General features: G+C 27.3%; 1 protein-coding gene across 7 annotated transcripts in view; it reads left to right on the top strand.

Annotated features, from left to right (window-relative positions):
• LOC136977913 (uncharacterized) overlaps nucleotides 1-17,706 on the top strand; it is a 105,971-nt gene that overhangs the window by 15,807 nt on the left and 72,458 nt on the right. For all 7 annotated transcript variants that reach the window (XR_010881146.1, XM_067273513.1, XM_067273514.1 and 4 more), the window contains exon 2: nucleotides 13,637-13,829. Coding sequence is in view for 6 of the 7 variants with exons in the window: in XM_067273513.1 (XP_067129614.1) it covers nucleotides 13,637-13,829 (193 nt within the window). In the remaining variant the exon portion in view is untranslated. The remainder of the gene's footprint in view (nucleotides 1-13,636; nucleotides 13,830-17,706) is intronic.

The raw sequence follows: 17,706 nt of genomic DNA on the forward strand, positions 1-17,706 counted from the left end.
TACTATTGTTTTATTATTTAATATTTGTCAATTTTTAGGGAAACGTTATTGCTATATTAATTAATATATATTAATAAATAAAACGTTCAGTTAACTTAACACTCATTTAAATGATGAAAAATTGCATTATTATTATTATTAGGGAGTAGATCCTAGTCGAGGGTTTAGGCTGAAGAAAGGAAGAGAGTATGAGGATGAGGGAGAGATAAGAAAGAGGAGAAGATCGCAGTTGGGTACTGAATAGATAAGATGAATCAGAAAATATGAAGGGAAAATACGAAATTTGTTGAGAATGTTTATATAGTAGTTGGAATTACATAAAGTAACTGCTTCACCATAAGGATTAGTATAGTGAAAGGCAATACAAATCTGTGTTTAGAAGAAAATGAAAGGTATATTTGTTTAATGGTTAATTAATTTCTAAATATGATAATTTTTAAAAACTTATTCCATACATAATGTATATTTCATTGCAAAATTCGAACTCATCATATTTTCCCATAGATATCAACATTATCTTTTATTTACTTTCGTAATTTATTTTCTAATTTATTCCCCAAACAATAAAACGGAATTATTAAAAGTTTCAACTTGAATATATTTATGTACTTATCATAGCTGTAAGCTAAACTATATGCTAATGAACAATTATCATAACATCTATAGATTTAGTATTTGCATGCAACCAGTCGACAAAATAGAAATATTAAAAAATTATGAATCTGTGCAATAACAAATATAATTTTCTTAAAAATTGTTATTATGAATTATCTTTAAGATAAATATTTACAAATAAATTCACTTTATTTTTTGTAACACTATATTTATAATTATATTACGACAAGGTATAAAAAACAGATTAGATCTTGTTGCAAGGCTTTATCAAATTATTTATTGAGAATTTTTCTTTTGTGTATAGAAAATATTTTAGAATGTCTCCTAATTTTAAAATTTCGTATACTTTAAAATCGATTTAATAAAGTTTATAGACTTTTTATTACTCTTCCAACTCTGCGAGTACTAAGAGGGCTTTTTTTATGTCCAGAGCCATCGAGAGGGCAAATGAACTGAGGATTTGTTTTCGGGTCAAGAGAAAATTTGAGTCCATAGTTGTTCCTAAAGGGGAAAAAGAGGCTGCTCTACTCCTGGGTCCCATATAAGCTCTCAACGGCCCTATCTGTGCCCACAATGGGGGAGGCCGAGTGGTGAGGGACGGGGCCCGACATATCCGAGACTGGCAGCCAATGAAAAATTCCTGGTATTGCGAGCCCGGCTTCAATCCCGGATCCCCAGAGCGAGAGGATTTCTTAACTACATCGACCAAGGTTTATAACGTACTTTAGATATACGTTCGCAAAGAATGAACAGTACTTTCATGTAATAATTATTGATAAATTCTACAGGAACAGAATCACTTTATTACAAATTATTTTTATTTAGTATTGTAATATTACAGTATTAAATTCATCTAAATTCAGTAAAGTTGTTTCGACGTTTCAAGAGTTTTAAAATGTTTCAAAATTATTTTTATTTATATTCGTTCTATTTTATTTATATATCTGCATTTATAACTATATAACGGTTTTATATTTTTTTATTCAAATTAATTAAATGAGATAAATATCAAAAAATCCGCTTAGACCTAAATTCTTTTTATTGTTATTTAAATAAAACTGTAAGAATTTCGTTTTTATATCTTTGCATTTTATTATTATTTAGCTAAGTTTATAAATTACTCGCAACTATTCAAATGTCAAGCAATAAAATATCGGCTCATCATTGTCCTTTCGCTTGGAATATTTTAAAACTGATGGCAGTTTAGTGCACAAGCCCTTATATTATTAATGTTTTGGCAACATTACTTATTACCTTCTTAAAGCCGAAATATTTACAGCTTAATGCCTCATAAAAATACATCGAATTTAACAAGTTTCTCCAATAATGCTTCTCTGCCAGAAAGCTGCCAACCATTTCGCAAACACTTTATCCCCAGTCCAAATTGACACGATCCACTGAGTTCTACCTTTCGAGCAAACAGTCTCTTTTGTTTGAACTGTAACTACTATAGACTTAGAAGTTACTCAATTACAGTTGGAGTTTTTAGTTCACACCTGAAATATAATTGATGTTAGGATATGACTGCTTTTAGAACTTTACCTCACTCATCAAAAACCATAACCGGAAAAACAAAATACTAAAAAATATCCTAGAATTTATCATATTTTAAACCGCTTTTTGTAATTATTTAACTTCTAAATCTTGACAAAATTTAATTTTAAAATTAACGATTTTAACTAAAATTTACTACAATATTAAATTTTTAATCTTCTTCTTTATAATTCAAATATATTTATAGCAAACGTCTTCTAGTCTCTGCAAAATTGATCTTAAATATATGTAATAAACTTGGAAGGATGAAATCTTTTAGGGAGGGAATATAATTTTCTAAATGTTAAAGGTAAAGTGCACATATTCATTAAACATGTCAAAAATTCTCTAGAAAATACAATAATTGTTAAACATTAACTCTTACAACGTAAATGTTTACCATGACATCAATAATATCGTGTTCATTTGAGTGCTCGACAAGCTTTAAACGACACGAATGTCCTGCTGCTTTATAGCAGCCAGAAGCTTTAAATTCAGTAAGACAATTATTATAGATCCAGTTTTCATATTTATATAAAAATAATCGTACTTTTGTTTCGGGAATGGTTTTTTCCCCCTATTAGTGAGCTTGAAACATATGTCATAAATTCGAATAAGAGTTCTGTATCTTCAACTGTGCTAATGCTAATCGTTAAAGTAAATTTATCTAGAGTTTCGAAGCGAAGTGGGTGGAAACTAGAAGATAAATGCTTGATTACATTTAAGCAAATAATAGAATTATTCCATCAATTACTCACACTTCGTTTGTAAATATATAGGAATATAAATAAAATACAAGAAAATTTTGATAATTAATAGCCTAAAACTGTTTTTATAGTTAATTCATTATCTGTGTTAAATGAAATGACAAACTGCTTCATCATAAAATGTTACGGCAATGACCATAGTAATTATGAGATGCTCAGTTCAATATTGGGTTATTTATTTTATTATCTAAGATTAAGAGAATTTTTTTTTTTTTTTTGATATTTACTATCGCAACAATTTATAAATATTAATAATTAAATAAGATTTAATAAGTTATCTTAGTAATTATAACAAAGGGTTAGAAGTTCTAATATAAATTTTAAAAATGTGACGAGATAATTCTTTTAAATTAAAGAGTGAAATATAATGTGCTCAGTAGCATCCGAACTCGATAATTTTTAATGAGATTGATTTATTTATTTTTTCTTGGAAGAACTTTCGATGTCTTTAACATAAATTAGCGTATGAAACTGTATTTTCGACTATTCATTTTTACTTTCACTTAAAAGTTTTGAAGAAAAGAATAAGATATACTTATTAATATAGTCTTGAAAAAATAAATTCTGTTTAAGTTATCGTAATGTAAAAGCGAATTTAGTTTTAAAAACGTTATAATGGTAGCAAAATACAATACTTTGCTATAGAAATGTAAATATTAGAAGTGCTCTAAACATCATACTTAGCGTAAAAACGGTTCTAGCTTTGAACAAAAATTTAGCTCGTGGAGAAAGTGGACGAGCGAGAACGTCATCTTTTAAATCTTTATCGTAGAAATTTCAAACCGTCATTCCATTACTGCAGAACTTATAAAAATCCATTGAAAGTCGGATGTTTGTTGGTGATAGGAAGACCTCTAAATGCCTAGGGATTAAATCTCCAACCTCTTCCTATTGCTCGATCGAAAGAAAAGTAAAGACTTATCAGTCGCTTCTTGCAGCTTAACTTGTATGCTTTGTGTATAGAGTTGCAACTATGCTTCAGGAATTTCTGCTTGGATTTGCCTTTGTTAAAAATAAACTTTTACACGTCAGCATGCATTATAAATAATTTAAAACGATTGCTTTAGTGATACTAGAGAAAGAAGAAATCATTTTCAATCAATTTTTTTTTCAATTCTCTTCTATTTTATCTATATTAAAAAAATCATTCTCTATTTACGGTTCTCAGATTAGTAAATATTTAATTTGTTTATTGACAACTTTATCATCACAGGTATAAATAATCAATTTTGCTTTTTAAACTCTAATTCTTTTTACGAATTGCCAAATAATTATTTTATTTAAATAATCTTAAATACACTACATAATATTTTCCCATTAATATATAATTTATTAATACTAATTTTAATTGAGAAAAGTTAAATTAATTTTTAACAGCGAAAATTAAATTCTAATTCCTTACTTAATGTGGCATTAATCTTTTACTAATTGAAATTTAAATATTTGAAAGTTTAGATAGTAATAAATATATTATTTTCTGTAAAAATAATGGGGAAAAATAAAAATAAACAGTAGCAAAATCTGTTTTTTAATTTTAAGACCATCCAAAACATTATACAAAGGAATCATATAAAGAGAAGTTTAGTACACGTGTATTTATATAGGCTGCAGGACCTTCCAGTGCTTGTATGAGGCTCAGGAATAGAACAAACCTCTTTTGTTATTTTTGTTTGAACAAATGAAAAACGTAGAATATCTCTTTATTAATAAAAAAGTGGTCTTAAAGATATTATTTTTTTGTTAGTAAAAACAGCATTAATTTATAGGGGTAGGAATCAATATTAACTCCCAGTTTTCTCCAAGCCTGGAGAAAAATTTTCAACTTTTCCCTCTTGACAGCTCTGTATATATAGCTTGTACAGTACTGTACTGTACATAAGGAACTGTATTGTATATTTAGTGTAATTATATCAACAATCATTCCCTTAAGAGATTTTAGAAGATCCTGAAGTTGATCCCTTGTGTGTTTTCTACAGTCGAGCGTAGACGAACCAAATTCATTGTCTTCCCTCCGAGAATGGGTTGATTCAATGTAATACATCTTTCTACAAAGTTTACAGCAGCTTATCTAAAGAAACATTCAAGTTAGTTTAATAATCTTAACCCCTTTAGATTTATATATAGATAGAAATTAATTAACGGATAGATATTTCGGTTATGGTTAAAGTCTATATTGAGAATAGGCTTATATTTAATTAAAATAACCGTTTATACCGAAAAGTATCATTCTTATCTCTATCATCATAATATTTATTGATGATAATGTGAGATAACGACAGTGATTTATGACAAATATGAAGTGTAGCAATTACAAAAATATTATAATATATTTATATCAATTGTTTTGATATAATAAAGTGATTTCCGGAGTTATTTTTATATATTAAACCATTCAAAAAACGTTTATTATTTATTTTTTTCGTTTTCCCTGACCTACTTTATCATATTTATCTGATAGATGCCCTAAAAGATGTATGACGCATAAACAATATAAATTTCCATTTATAAATAATACATTTAAAATGTTTCCTTTTGTTTAAAATGTAACTTTTTATTATAATTTTGTAGTTTTTATATGGAAAATAATTTTGCATTTATTCATTTCATCAAAAAACTATAATTAAATTGCTCTTAAAATAGTTTAAAATTCAGCCTTAATTAATAATTAATAGATTTTTATTATTGTTTAAGACTTATTACTATGTTTTAAAGGATAATTTAAAAGCTTTATATTAGGCGTATAACATGAGGTTCTTCAGTTATAGTTACTATCAGAGGACTTTAACCAAGTATTGTCATTCGAAGAAATCCTCTTTGAATACTTTTTTTATGTAACAAACTCAACCTCATAAAAATCTCAAGAGATTTGTTCGTTTTCTACTTTTTATTCCTCGAATCTGCTCTTCTCTTTCGCAAAATAAGAGAATTTTGAATTGAAGAAATTAAATCTAAATATCGAAATAAAATTATTCTAATGTGAAATTTCTTTACAAATAAAATTTTATTTGGTTAAAATCGGTTAAAAAGATTTCAATTCTCAGATAAAACGAGAAATATAAAGAAATAAATGTTCCATTATTAAATAAGCAAAACAGTGTAGAGGTGATATGGTCAGAAATTGCATAGAATCGATTTTTTCTATTTTCTTTTCTTTTCTTTTTTTTGGAAAAAAATAAATAAAACGAGTGGAGGAAATTTGAATGATTAGTTTTTCGGAGTGAATGTGAGATATAAGGTCAAAGAACATAAATTTACTCGAGCCAGATTGAAAAATCTGCATATATATACATATAAAAATGCGAACGTTTATGGCCAAGTGTCCGGTGTGGCAAAATGTCTTAGGGGACAAACTTGATGATTCTGCACACGAAACCTGCAAAATTGTCTAAAGGTGGCTCGGAAAAAACGAATGGAATAAGTTTTTTGGAAGCGAAAAACGTCAGGGATTGTCTGTTCCAAAACAGATAAATTTTCTACTCTAGAAACATTCTGTGAACTGAATGCAATATTCAGTTCTACCCTGCAAAATCTCTGAGAAAAAAGATTATATATATATATATAAGTTGCGAATCAATTTCAAAATATATTTTTTAAAATGTTAATAAATATATATATTATGAAAGATGATGACGAGTAATTTGTAAGATTATCGAATGATAATCTTTGTTATCAATATTTTGTGATTTCACTGTTTACAGTAATTTTCAAAGATAAAAATTCGTTATATTAAAGATGAAAATAATAATAATAAGAGTTTAATATTTTTATTTTATAGTATGTTATATGAAGTGTAAAAATAATAAACGTTTCTAAAAAATTTTACACGCGTAACACCTTTTATAATATAAAAATTGTATGTAAATATTGGATTGGAGGTATAAAGCAACACAACACATAGGTCATCTGCCAAGGAAGGTGTTCTATGAGAAACTGACCCCTATTTGGGTGTTAGACATATGAAGAAAACTCGAAAAAATTCACACGCCAGCCCATTGGCAAGGCACGAACCTATGACTATCTACCGGGGGTTCGCTGGTTTTATTCACTTTGGCCAATGTAAATATTATTAATAATACACAAATATTAGTTTATGCAAATTGATAATATTTTTATTATTATTTATCTGTATTTAAAAACATTCTTAATCTACATAATTTATTAAATATAGTATATTTTTATTCACATTTAAATAACTCGTATAAATCTTTATTATTTTATAGTGTAATTTTATATTCGTAGTTATATTTATTATTATTTTTGTTTGCAAAAATACATCCCATATTTGTACATTTTATTAATTGAAATTTTTATCATTTCTCGAGAGCTTTTACAAAAAATTTCCTTGCACAATTTACAAGAGATTATTTCCTTTTTTTTTAAAAAAAAGCGTAGTACGAAAAATATTTTATAGGAAAAAAGAAAGCGCCATAACAAGTAGCATTAAAACAGGACACAATTCTTGCTTTCCGTAACTGAAGAATGCGGAAAAAAAGCAAACAAAGAGCAAGTAAAAATAGAGTCATAATTACTCATCACATAAATTATAAAACTGATTTCATTAAGATCAAATGCTAACTTCTTAAATCAGTCTCTGGAAAAATAATACAATAAATATCAGAATGGGATTCAATCTCAACATGTTCCATTTTAAAAGATTCTTCCTGACAACATAAGCATTTTAAGATTATAATATTTATTAAATTTTGCTTAGAAGTACTAAAATCAACTAAAACTACTATTATAAATTATAAAGAAATAAACTTAAAATACATGTACACACATGCAAGTCATTACAATGTCGTTAGATTGCGTTATGCTAGAAAAGCTAATATTGATTAGGAATTTATAAATGTTCTTTAAAAATAAGCAAACATTTTTCACTTAAACTAATATTTATAAACATTATAAATTAATATAATACCCATGTTTTAAGCTGATAATAATCCTTCTACAAATAACAGCGACTGTTTCTTTTTAGTCAATCGCGTAAGCTATCGAAACGAAACTGTAATTAAATATTCCAATTTAAAAATTATACGTTCGAGGAAAAAAAAGTTTAATTTTATCTATAAAATTTGACTTTAATTTTCGCAATTAATTGGATATCAATCGATTTTAAAGAGTAACTGTCATTCTTTAATGTCGTGATTAGCATTGGGTTTGTTGGTGTAATTATGTGAATTTAATGAAAAAAAATATATTTTAGATCGAATAATGAATTAAATGAAAGTTTGATAATCGAATTAAATCTCCTTTATGAACATTAATCTATCAAAAATGTTATTTTGTTTTGGTAACCAAGGCTAATTAAATTATAAATTATTTATCTTTAACTTCTGCATTTATTAATAAGTGACGATACGATGTTTATCAATGTTGTTTTTAATGTTTTATATTTAACAAGTGCCATTCTGAACTTTTTTTTTGTCTAAATTACTCTTAAAATGATTCGATTAATAATTTGTAAATTTTAAATATTTATTCCTTTTCTGGCAGTCTTTGGCGCCATGTTTCTGTAAATTTATTCGAAAAAAGTCATAAAATACAAATATGCAATAAACATTTTTTTTTCTTTTTGGTTAACGATTAATTAACGATGATAAATTTCTTTACTTATATCATTTTTCTTGCATATTGCTCATAATCTATAAAATATGATTATTAACATTATAGGTCAATGAAGAAGGTTTAGTGCGGGAGAATGTATAAAAATATTTGAGAAACGACTAAAATTATTATTATTTCAGTTATACATAGAGGTCATGTATCATATCGCGAGTGAGGTCAGACTTAACGAAAGTTTTGCATTTACAATTTCTTTAAAATCTTCTCCTCGTCTGTACCAAAATAAGTCCCTTGCTTTTCCATAACTATTCTTTAAATAATACTATGTTAAATTACATTTCTATATTACTTAATTTATGCATGAAACAAAAATAATTTACTGATAACATATAAAATATTCAACCGAATAAATGTCTTACTAAATTAGGGTCATTAAAGGCTATGTCAATATAAAAATGAGAATTTTATATGCATATTAGATCGTTTCGCATAATTTATTATGCATTCTAATGGAATGTTTGTTCAGTATAATTTAAAATATTTAATAATTTCTGTAGCTTTTCTATCAATTTGTTTCTGGAGTGTTCAATATCGAAGCAAACGACATCGTTTAGTCGAATGATGTGCTTTATCATAATTCAATTTTTATAATTGCGAAGCTTGTTTGATTTTCAGATCGTTTTTATCCCTCATCTATCTACATTTTTATGATTAGACCAATATACTATAATATTAAGTTTAGTTAATTTTCTTTAACGAAATTCCGAAAATAGACGTCTAAACTAATGTATGTTGTTTGACAAGAAATCACATGCACTGTTCATTTCCTATGCCAGCCGCTTCTATCTGCTTAATATAAGCAATCGTTATTAAAAAGCGTTAATTTTAACTGTTTCTGCAAAACATTTGTATTGTATTATTTATTATCATTAATTAAATATGTCTAATTTTTATACTTTATGATTTTTTTTTTCAAATTTTTAAAATATTCCGATATAATATTTGGTAATATTAAACGTTAATCCTATGGTGACGCTTTTTAGTGGCTTAGAAAGTGGAGCGGATTGTAAATTATTTTCAACCAAGATTTCTTACATGGTAATGTTATTTCAACTCAGATTTTACCACGGTTGGTAGAAAGTTTTTCCCCGCTTACTTAATACAGGCCTACATTCTTCAATTTATTTACTTTTTACTTTGTTTAATATAGACCTTACTTTATTTCAAAATTGCATATGCGTAACGTAACTATCAATGAACAAAAATGGACAGTTGGATGGACGATCGGTTAAGTTGTCGGACTATCACTCTGGGAAATCCGGGAAGAAATCCGGATTCCCCAGAGTGGTAGTCTGGAAAACCCAAGGAATTTTTTGGGGATGGTTCTGCCATTTTCAAAACGTTGTTGTTAAAGAACTTTACGATGGAAAATACAGTTTATGACCATCCGCAGTATCATCGTGCGCGCGTTAATGAAAGGTTCTTATTAATTATTCAAATACACCAAAATTCCGATTATCCGTGTTAATTAATGGGTTTGCACGGAAAACACGGATAATCCAAACTGTTAAAAGCTATTTAGAGGTTCTAAATGAACTCCGTTATAACGTAATGCAAGTGTGAGTCTCAAGTTTCGTAAGCTATAATGTATAGTTAATAAACATAAAATACAGATTTCTTCTATTTTGAAAAATATCGCATAGAAATTTACATTTTTTTCGAAATTATTGTATTTTAATTTGAAGCCTAGTAGGGTTTTTTCTTCAAATTCCTGTTTATAGCACATGAACCTTTGCTTACTGCAAAATAATCCAGGGCTAATGACACTCCGGACTTCCGTCTTGCAGAATTGACAGTTGAGGGAGGAAAGCAAAGCTGGATGTTGCTTATGATACTTTGTTATTTTACAGCAAATCTAATAATTTGATGATGCATGGATAATGAAGTTTGGCGTATCTTTAATTTTTGAACTAGCTCACTCTTTGGGTTTTTCTGGATCCGCTACTGCGGGGAATCGCCTAGTATGGAACTATAATCCTTAAACTGATTTGTTTATAATAACAATATTAGTGATTTAGATTTATTAAATCGCTTAACAAATCGTTATTTATAAGTTTATTATTAAGATATCTTTATTTAGATGCTATCATATCGTATATATATTACAAGAGAATAGTATAATCTGGCAATGTTCTGGTGTGTCGTTAATCGGTCTTTATCTTTTTGTGGAATATTGATCATGATAAATAATGCAATTATTTAAATTCTTATTTTGTCATCGGACGAGTAGCAAGGGATATCCACGAAATTTTAGTTTTAACTTGTCTCAGTAAAAATTAAAAAGTGTCAAGAAGTGATTTTATTTTTGCTTATATACATAAATTTTTATGGGAACATGTACTAGTATATCAGTTTATATGATGAAGAAAGCTCAAATTAGTAGTGCTGTAATGTTAAGACTCCAAGACAGTATGTATCAATTAGAATAACTGACCACATGTATCCTTATAAATAGGATTACTTATACAAATAATTTATTGTTGTTATATGAAAAAAGAATTACCTAGCAGATATCAACATCAATCGATCAATAGAAAAATGTGATTAACTGCTATAAATGTTGCGATAAGCAAAGACATCAAAATCCCAAAGAAGACAGCAATAAAGATAGGTTTTATGGGAAGACTATTTCTGTCTTTAGTTGCAAGGACATTATTACCTATTTTAGACAAACTGCTGCACTTACTTACATCCGACGAGTTCGTATACTTCGCAAAAAATATTCCAGTTTATTAAATTACATAACTTGTTCAAATAATATCCAAATTAATTCAGAGAAAAAAGTTATTTTTACAACTACGTTTATTTTATGCGAATATTTTAGCTTCTTTGTAAGCTTCTTGAATTTTTATCAATATAAACTTGAATAGCATAGCTAAGGTTCGCGATAATCCCGCATGAAAAATGATAATTCAGGTAGGAAGATAGGAAAGAAGAAATCGACCACGCCTGGACCCAGTTGAAAACTCAGTGATGAATGGATATATTAAAAGTTCAAAGAGAGAGGCTAATTTGTGGCACCGCCCCTGTGGATAGATTATATAACATTGCTTTATTCTGGTTTCAAATACTTTTGCTTCCAATTTGGATCGCTTTTTAAGATATTTACTCATTAAACTAATTTATATTTATCAAGATAAAGTTGCAGTAAGTTTAAAATTCATCTAAGTTTTTTCATATGTTTATTTACTGATTTTTCTCAAAAATTTATTACATTTACCACCACGTAAACTCCGGATACATAATGGAGTAGCAAAGTAACGTTAATGGTTACCGTCAGCATTATTTGTCAATAAAAAAAGAAAAAAAGATGGAAATTTTTTCAAACGCTTCATTAGTTCTTTAAGCGAAAAAAGCATTTCTTTCGTCTTGCTGTTTCTATTCTCATTACCATTTTCAAGTGTAACGAAAGAGTATTGGCGTTAGAACGTTTTAATTATATTTTGATGTTTCGAACGTAATTATATTTTCTGCATACGGATTATTTCAGTGTCGAAAATAACAGGGTGTGTCTGGGCAGTGAATACACTGATAAAATTAGGAAGTGTATCGACCGTAAATACTCTTGAAATTATATAAATTTCATGTAATTTAAATGGAGTTATTGCGAAAATTATGAAAAACTGTAATCGAATCAAATAAGCGAATTTTTCAAAATTAATTTATATTTTATTTTTCTTTTTGTTAAAAAAATTAGCCAATTACTTTCAAATTTCAAGAGCTTAACACTTTATTCCATTTGTGAAGGATATAACATCGGATAGAAGTAAAAAGAGGCTTAAGTGGTAAAATAGAGGGGTTAGCCAACGAGTATAGTAAATAGTGAGTGATAACGTCACCAAGGTTACGCGTGATTCCCATTTGTTTGAGCGAAACGGTTGTGTTGCAAACACACCTGCGGCTTTACTAAGATTAATCGCACTAATGTGTCACATCTCCACTTTGGTGCCAAAATGATAACCCGAAACTACGCAAAACATGGCATTGGTTAAAGCATCTAGCTGTATATAGAACCAGTCAACTATGACTAAAAGTAAACAATGGCTCTATTACACCTTAAAGAGGTTTCCTTAGTTATATAGTAATAAGTAATAGCTACAATACATAAATCTTAATATACACAATATAAAAACGTCGACGTTTATTTTTATTAAATTTGTTTGTTGTAATAAAATTAATAACAGTGCGTGACATGTAATGTTAAAGTATTTTTGAAGATACACAACATTTAATTAGAAAATAAAATAGGTTAATTGTGATACAAGGATGCCTTAATTATCAAAAGGCGATCGTTTATAAAATTTATTATCAATATTTTTAAATCGAGAATTATTTAACTAAAAACGATAAGATAACAAGACATTTTTCCTAATAAATGAAATGATAATCAAGAATTTTTAAGGTAAAGGAAGATGCACTTGTTTTAAGACCTCATTACCTTTAACGAGCAAATCATTAAAGATAAGCTAATGTTTGACGATAAACTAGATGTATGTGACGTTTGATAAGATGAGGTTTCCTTAGTAGCTTAGGGACGTTGTAAAATTGGCGTAAAGCACTCCTTCGATATCTCCCTTTGATATGTTTTTCATATACAAAATAAAAGAGAATCTTACTTCCAATAACTAACTTTTATTTCAGTATTTCGAAAGCATTATCAGTTTTTTAATCGGTAAAATGCAGGAAAGACGAAGACTTTAGTCCTTATTTGTTTAGGCATTTCTAGATTTTGCAGATGATTTGGTGGTTATACTGTACACAAAGGTATCATCATCGAGGAAAAGTACTAAAAAGTTCTTCAGAAAATGTGATAAGTTTATATCATAAATACACAATTTACATATGTCGTATAGAATAAATTCAAATATATATTTATACAAAAGTACAATGGGCATGGAGGAATGTTATATAAATGTTATTCAAATATAAATAAACTTTATCTCGTATAAAAATGAAATAAATAAAATTAATTATTGAAGAGAAAAATAACAAAATATTTCAGTAAAGAAACGTCTTAAAAGTTATTTTCTTATCTAAATTAATATTTAAAATGTTATTTACATAATGCTGAGTACTGTATACATTGTGTTCAACAGGCCAACCGATCAAGTGAGACAAGATGGCAGAACGATGACCACTACCCAACCGGATTTGCGTAGACAGCAAGTAAGCTTATGTCCTGTTTGTCACGTGGCCGAAATCACCAGCGAAACGAGCTCCAAGTGCCACGACTGTGGCAAAATCACATGTCAGAGATGTGGCACTTTTATGCCCGGCTTGGACGGAAAGGTAAGAAAATAATTACTTCGTTAAGAATTAAAGTAGTCGATACTCTATCGATCAAGGACGGGTTACAATGGTTTCAGATATCTAAGACATAAATTGTTTTCATCCTTTAAAAAAATAAAATTACCAAACTAATTTAAGTTTGTTTCCTTTTTTTACTTTTTTGATAAAATTCATTAAAAATTTGCTTTTGGGCATTATAAGTTTTATTAAAGTAAAACATTCGGAATGTTTTTCAGATATGTTCTCCTATTGAACATTTTTTTTAATATATGTATTTATTGCTTGATCTAACAGGCTGAAGTATAACGAAGTGATTAAATAATTTAAAAATTAGAAACGAAAAAATTAAAATGTATTATATTTTTCTTACAATATAAGAAAATTTTTGTTTTCATGGATTTTTTTTATTGCAATATGAAATAAAAAAGATTTATTAATATATTTTAAGCGAAAAATTATTTTAATAATCAACTTTAGACGATAAGTTAGAAGTCGAAAAGTTGATACATGAGATAGAAAATTAAAAAAAAAGTTTTCTTTGTGCTGCTGAAGCTTCTTCCAATTCGATTGAGAACGATTAATCAGAAGGAGTCTCCATCCGATTCCTCCTTAATGAACTCATAAATCAAAATGGTGGAGTATTCTAAGACATCGTCCATAGAATGTAAATTACAATTTTCCATTTTTTTTCTTCTTTTTTCGTACTTTACTACCATTGCTTGTAATGAAACGAACATTTACAAATCAATTTGCTAAGTAGGCAAGTGAATGAATAGGCAATACAATTTCATTTAGATAATTAGAAGATAATAAAGCACAGAAAAGAGAAAAGTTTAGTAAAAAAGAAAGGATTGATGATCAAAGTATAAATAATAATCATTTCGAAAAAACTAAATTGCTTTAATAAATCTATTGATACAATTTTAATATAAGTAGATTCAGAGATCGACTCGATGTCTTAAGACTGTAAATCTCATTATACATTTTCTTTATTAATAATCCGAGTTAATAGGATTGCAATTTTGCACATTTTGTGGAATTAAAGAGTTTCTCGAAGGAATTGACGGGACTTCATACCGTAAACTTCGTTAAAGATGAATTGATTAGGATGTAGTAAAATAAATTTAGTAATAGGCTTTGCTCAATAAATTTATGATATTGTTTCCCGTCTGGAAGTAATTTGATTTTTATATTTTTGTGTTAGTATACAAGTATAGTCAACAGGCTTAATTTTTGATGTAGCCGTCTACTGCAATATGTTTATGAAGTCTGTTTAGATGCTATAGGCGCAATAAACGTGAGCGAATCGATTTAAAAAACTAAAAATAAATTAAAAATTTATAAATATCAAAATAATTACGATTTAATCTAGCAGAAATGTATTATATTGTTTTTTAAGTAATCATTTTTAAATATGTTTTTCTTATATAATAGCCTAGATATATTTTTTTGACATGCACAAATGCTTCCATTTATAATGAATAACTCTCAATTTCCACGCTCTTACTTCGAGATTGCTCTCTCCTGTATATTACAGTAAATATAACGGTTATTTTTCATAAATAGATAAGTAGATAATAATATAAAATTCAATACGTTTATTTCTAACCTTCCATTACCATGGAAAACAATGAATAAAACAAACAGATCTTCAAAAAATATTCAGAATGTTACTTGTTTAGTCATTTCTTTAGCATAAAATTATTAATTCTTTACAGAAATATTTTAGTATTAATAAGTGTATATCTGTGAATTAGTCATTTTTTATTTTAATAAATATATATTTATGTAATTAATAATAATTATTAAATAACAAAAACTAAAATACAATTGTGAAATTTAAAAATCACATAAATTCTGATCGTGTTTCTGTATGAAAATTCTTTTTTTTTAATGTAAAAACTAATTGGATTAAATATTTTATTTTGAATTTATCGAATTCATTATATTTTAAAATTAACATTATTCGATTTATCTTGTTTTTTTATCGTCATTAATTTTATTTTTGTAAAAATGATATTATTAAAAATAATGAAAAACATTTTATAAAATAAAATTTATTTATTTTTATTTAATTATATATTTAATTAATTTATGGTAAATGCCTAATAGCTGAGGGAATTAAGGCATCACTACGGGGATGCGGAATCGAACCCAGAAGATTTTCGTGGGCGCTGTCTCTCACAGCTGACCCTATTGTGGGCTGGCAGAGCTCACGATAAATACGGAAAAAAGGTTCTCTTAGTGCCCTTGAATTTTATCACTTTCTAGAATTATTAATTTTATATTATAAACATGTTTATTAGTAATGGCTTATTAATGTTAGAAGTTTTAAAATGATATTTAATTAGAAATTTTAATAAGTTATTATTTAAATAATTAATCGCTTTAGTAAATATAATTAAACAATCAACCAGTTAATAATTATTTATTTAAGATAATTATTACCTCTGTTAAATTAAATATTTTGTAAATATAATTTATTTGAACTTAAAATGATGCTTACATTCAGTTTAAATTGAAAACCGAAAATTAATTTCGTGGTAAACAGTTTGGTAAAGTTTAAATATAAAGCAACAAATTCGATATGTGCTTTATTTACTGGAAAAAAAGGGCAGAAAGGACACAAAATGTTGATGAGGGCATTTGAAAGCGACGAAGCTTTCTTATTTTGTGGCTAGACTGTAAAACAACAACTGAAAATAATCTGATCTAGTTCCAGACCAGTTTATAAGGCATTTTTCTGATTCCACGTTTATGTTACTGCTTATATCGAGTAACATATATATATAAAAGAAAGGAAAGACCGTATGCAGCGAGTGAATAGAAATTGTGTTTTACGCGATCATTTTCGGAGAAGCTCAACTGATTAGACAGCTGTCGACATTCAATAGTGGCAAATTCACTCGATAGAAAAGGCGAAATCGCATTGGGAGTTACGCTATCCAAGTTTCGGATACTGGTGATGGATTATGGCCAGGCACACAAGACTCATTCGTGGAGGGTGGACGGAACGTTCGATCTACAAAGTCATTCCGAGTGATGCTCCAAACGTTAGGCAACAATGACAAGCATAAAAAATTGTGACAATATTGTAAACGATGTTTATCCTTGTTCTTTAAAGAAGTATCGCGAGTACAAATCTTTATATATATATCTAGTCTTAAAATAAAGGAATTTTACGTTATCAGACATGTCATAGATCTTTTATTATTTTTAAATTTAGCAAACAAAATGATTTATAATGTTAACGAACAAGTTAAAATTAAAGAAGAAGAAATTGCGTATATCTTACTTAATAAAACGAGAATTCATATTATAGCTTTTTTCATAAATTCCATTTATTTTGGAAATTATTTGATTTCGGAAATTATCAGACTCATAAATTTTAATTAATTTTGCTTCTATCAATGAATTACATTTTTTAAAATGCTAAATTAGGCTATAATTTGCATAAAAGTTTATGGAATAAATTTTGGTTTCCTCATCATTCACGGGAATCAAACGGGCTTCAGTGATTAATGATTTCTATTTTGAATGATAATTTTTTGCATTATACATATTCCTTGGCTGTTCGTGAAGAGAAAATATTCAAGTTTTTATCTCAAAATTTGAAATATATTTATAAAAAAAAGGTTACTTAAAAAATATATGTAGTTTCTGCTTATAGACTAAGTAATAAAAATAATTGAATTATAAAATTACTTTAAATTTTTATAAAAAGTCTACTATTTAATTAAAAAATTTAAATTAAAAGAAAAGAATGTTTTATAACGTTTCCATAAAATTATCACACAATTAAATCATTATTAAAATTCGGAATTTTTCGTTATGTTTTTGTAAAGGTTAAGCACAAAAATTCTATATCAAGCTTTTT

This window comes from Centruroides vittatus, unplaced genomic scaffold (genome assembly GCF_030686945.1).
Source record: "Centruroides vittatus isolate TY-2023 unplaced genomic scaffold, ASM3068694v2 contig_482, whole genome shotgun sequence".
NCBI lineage: Eukaryota > Metazoa > Arthropoda > Arachnida > Scorpiones > Buthidae > Centruroides > Centruroides vittatus.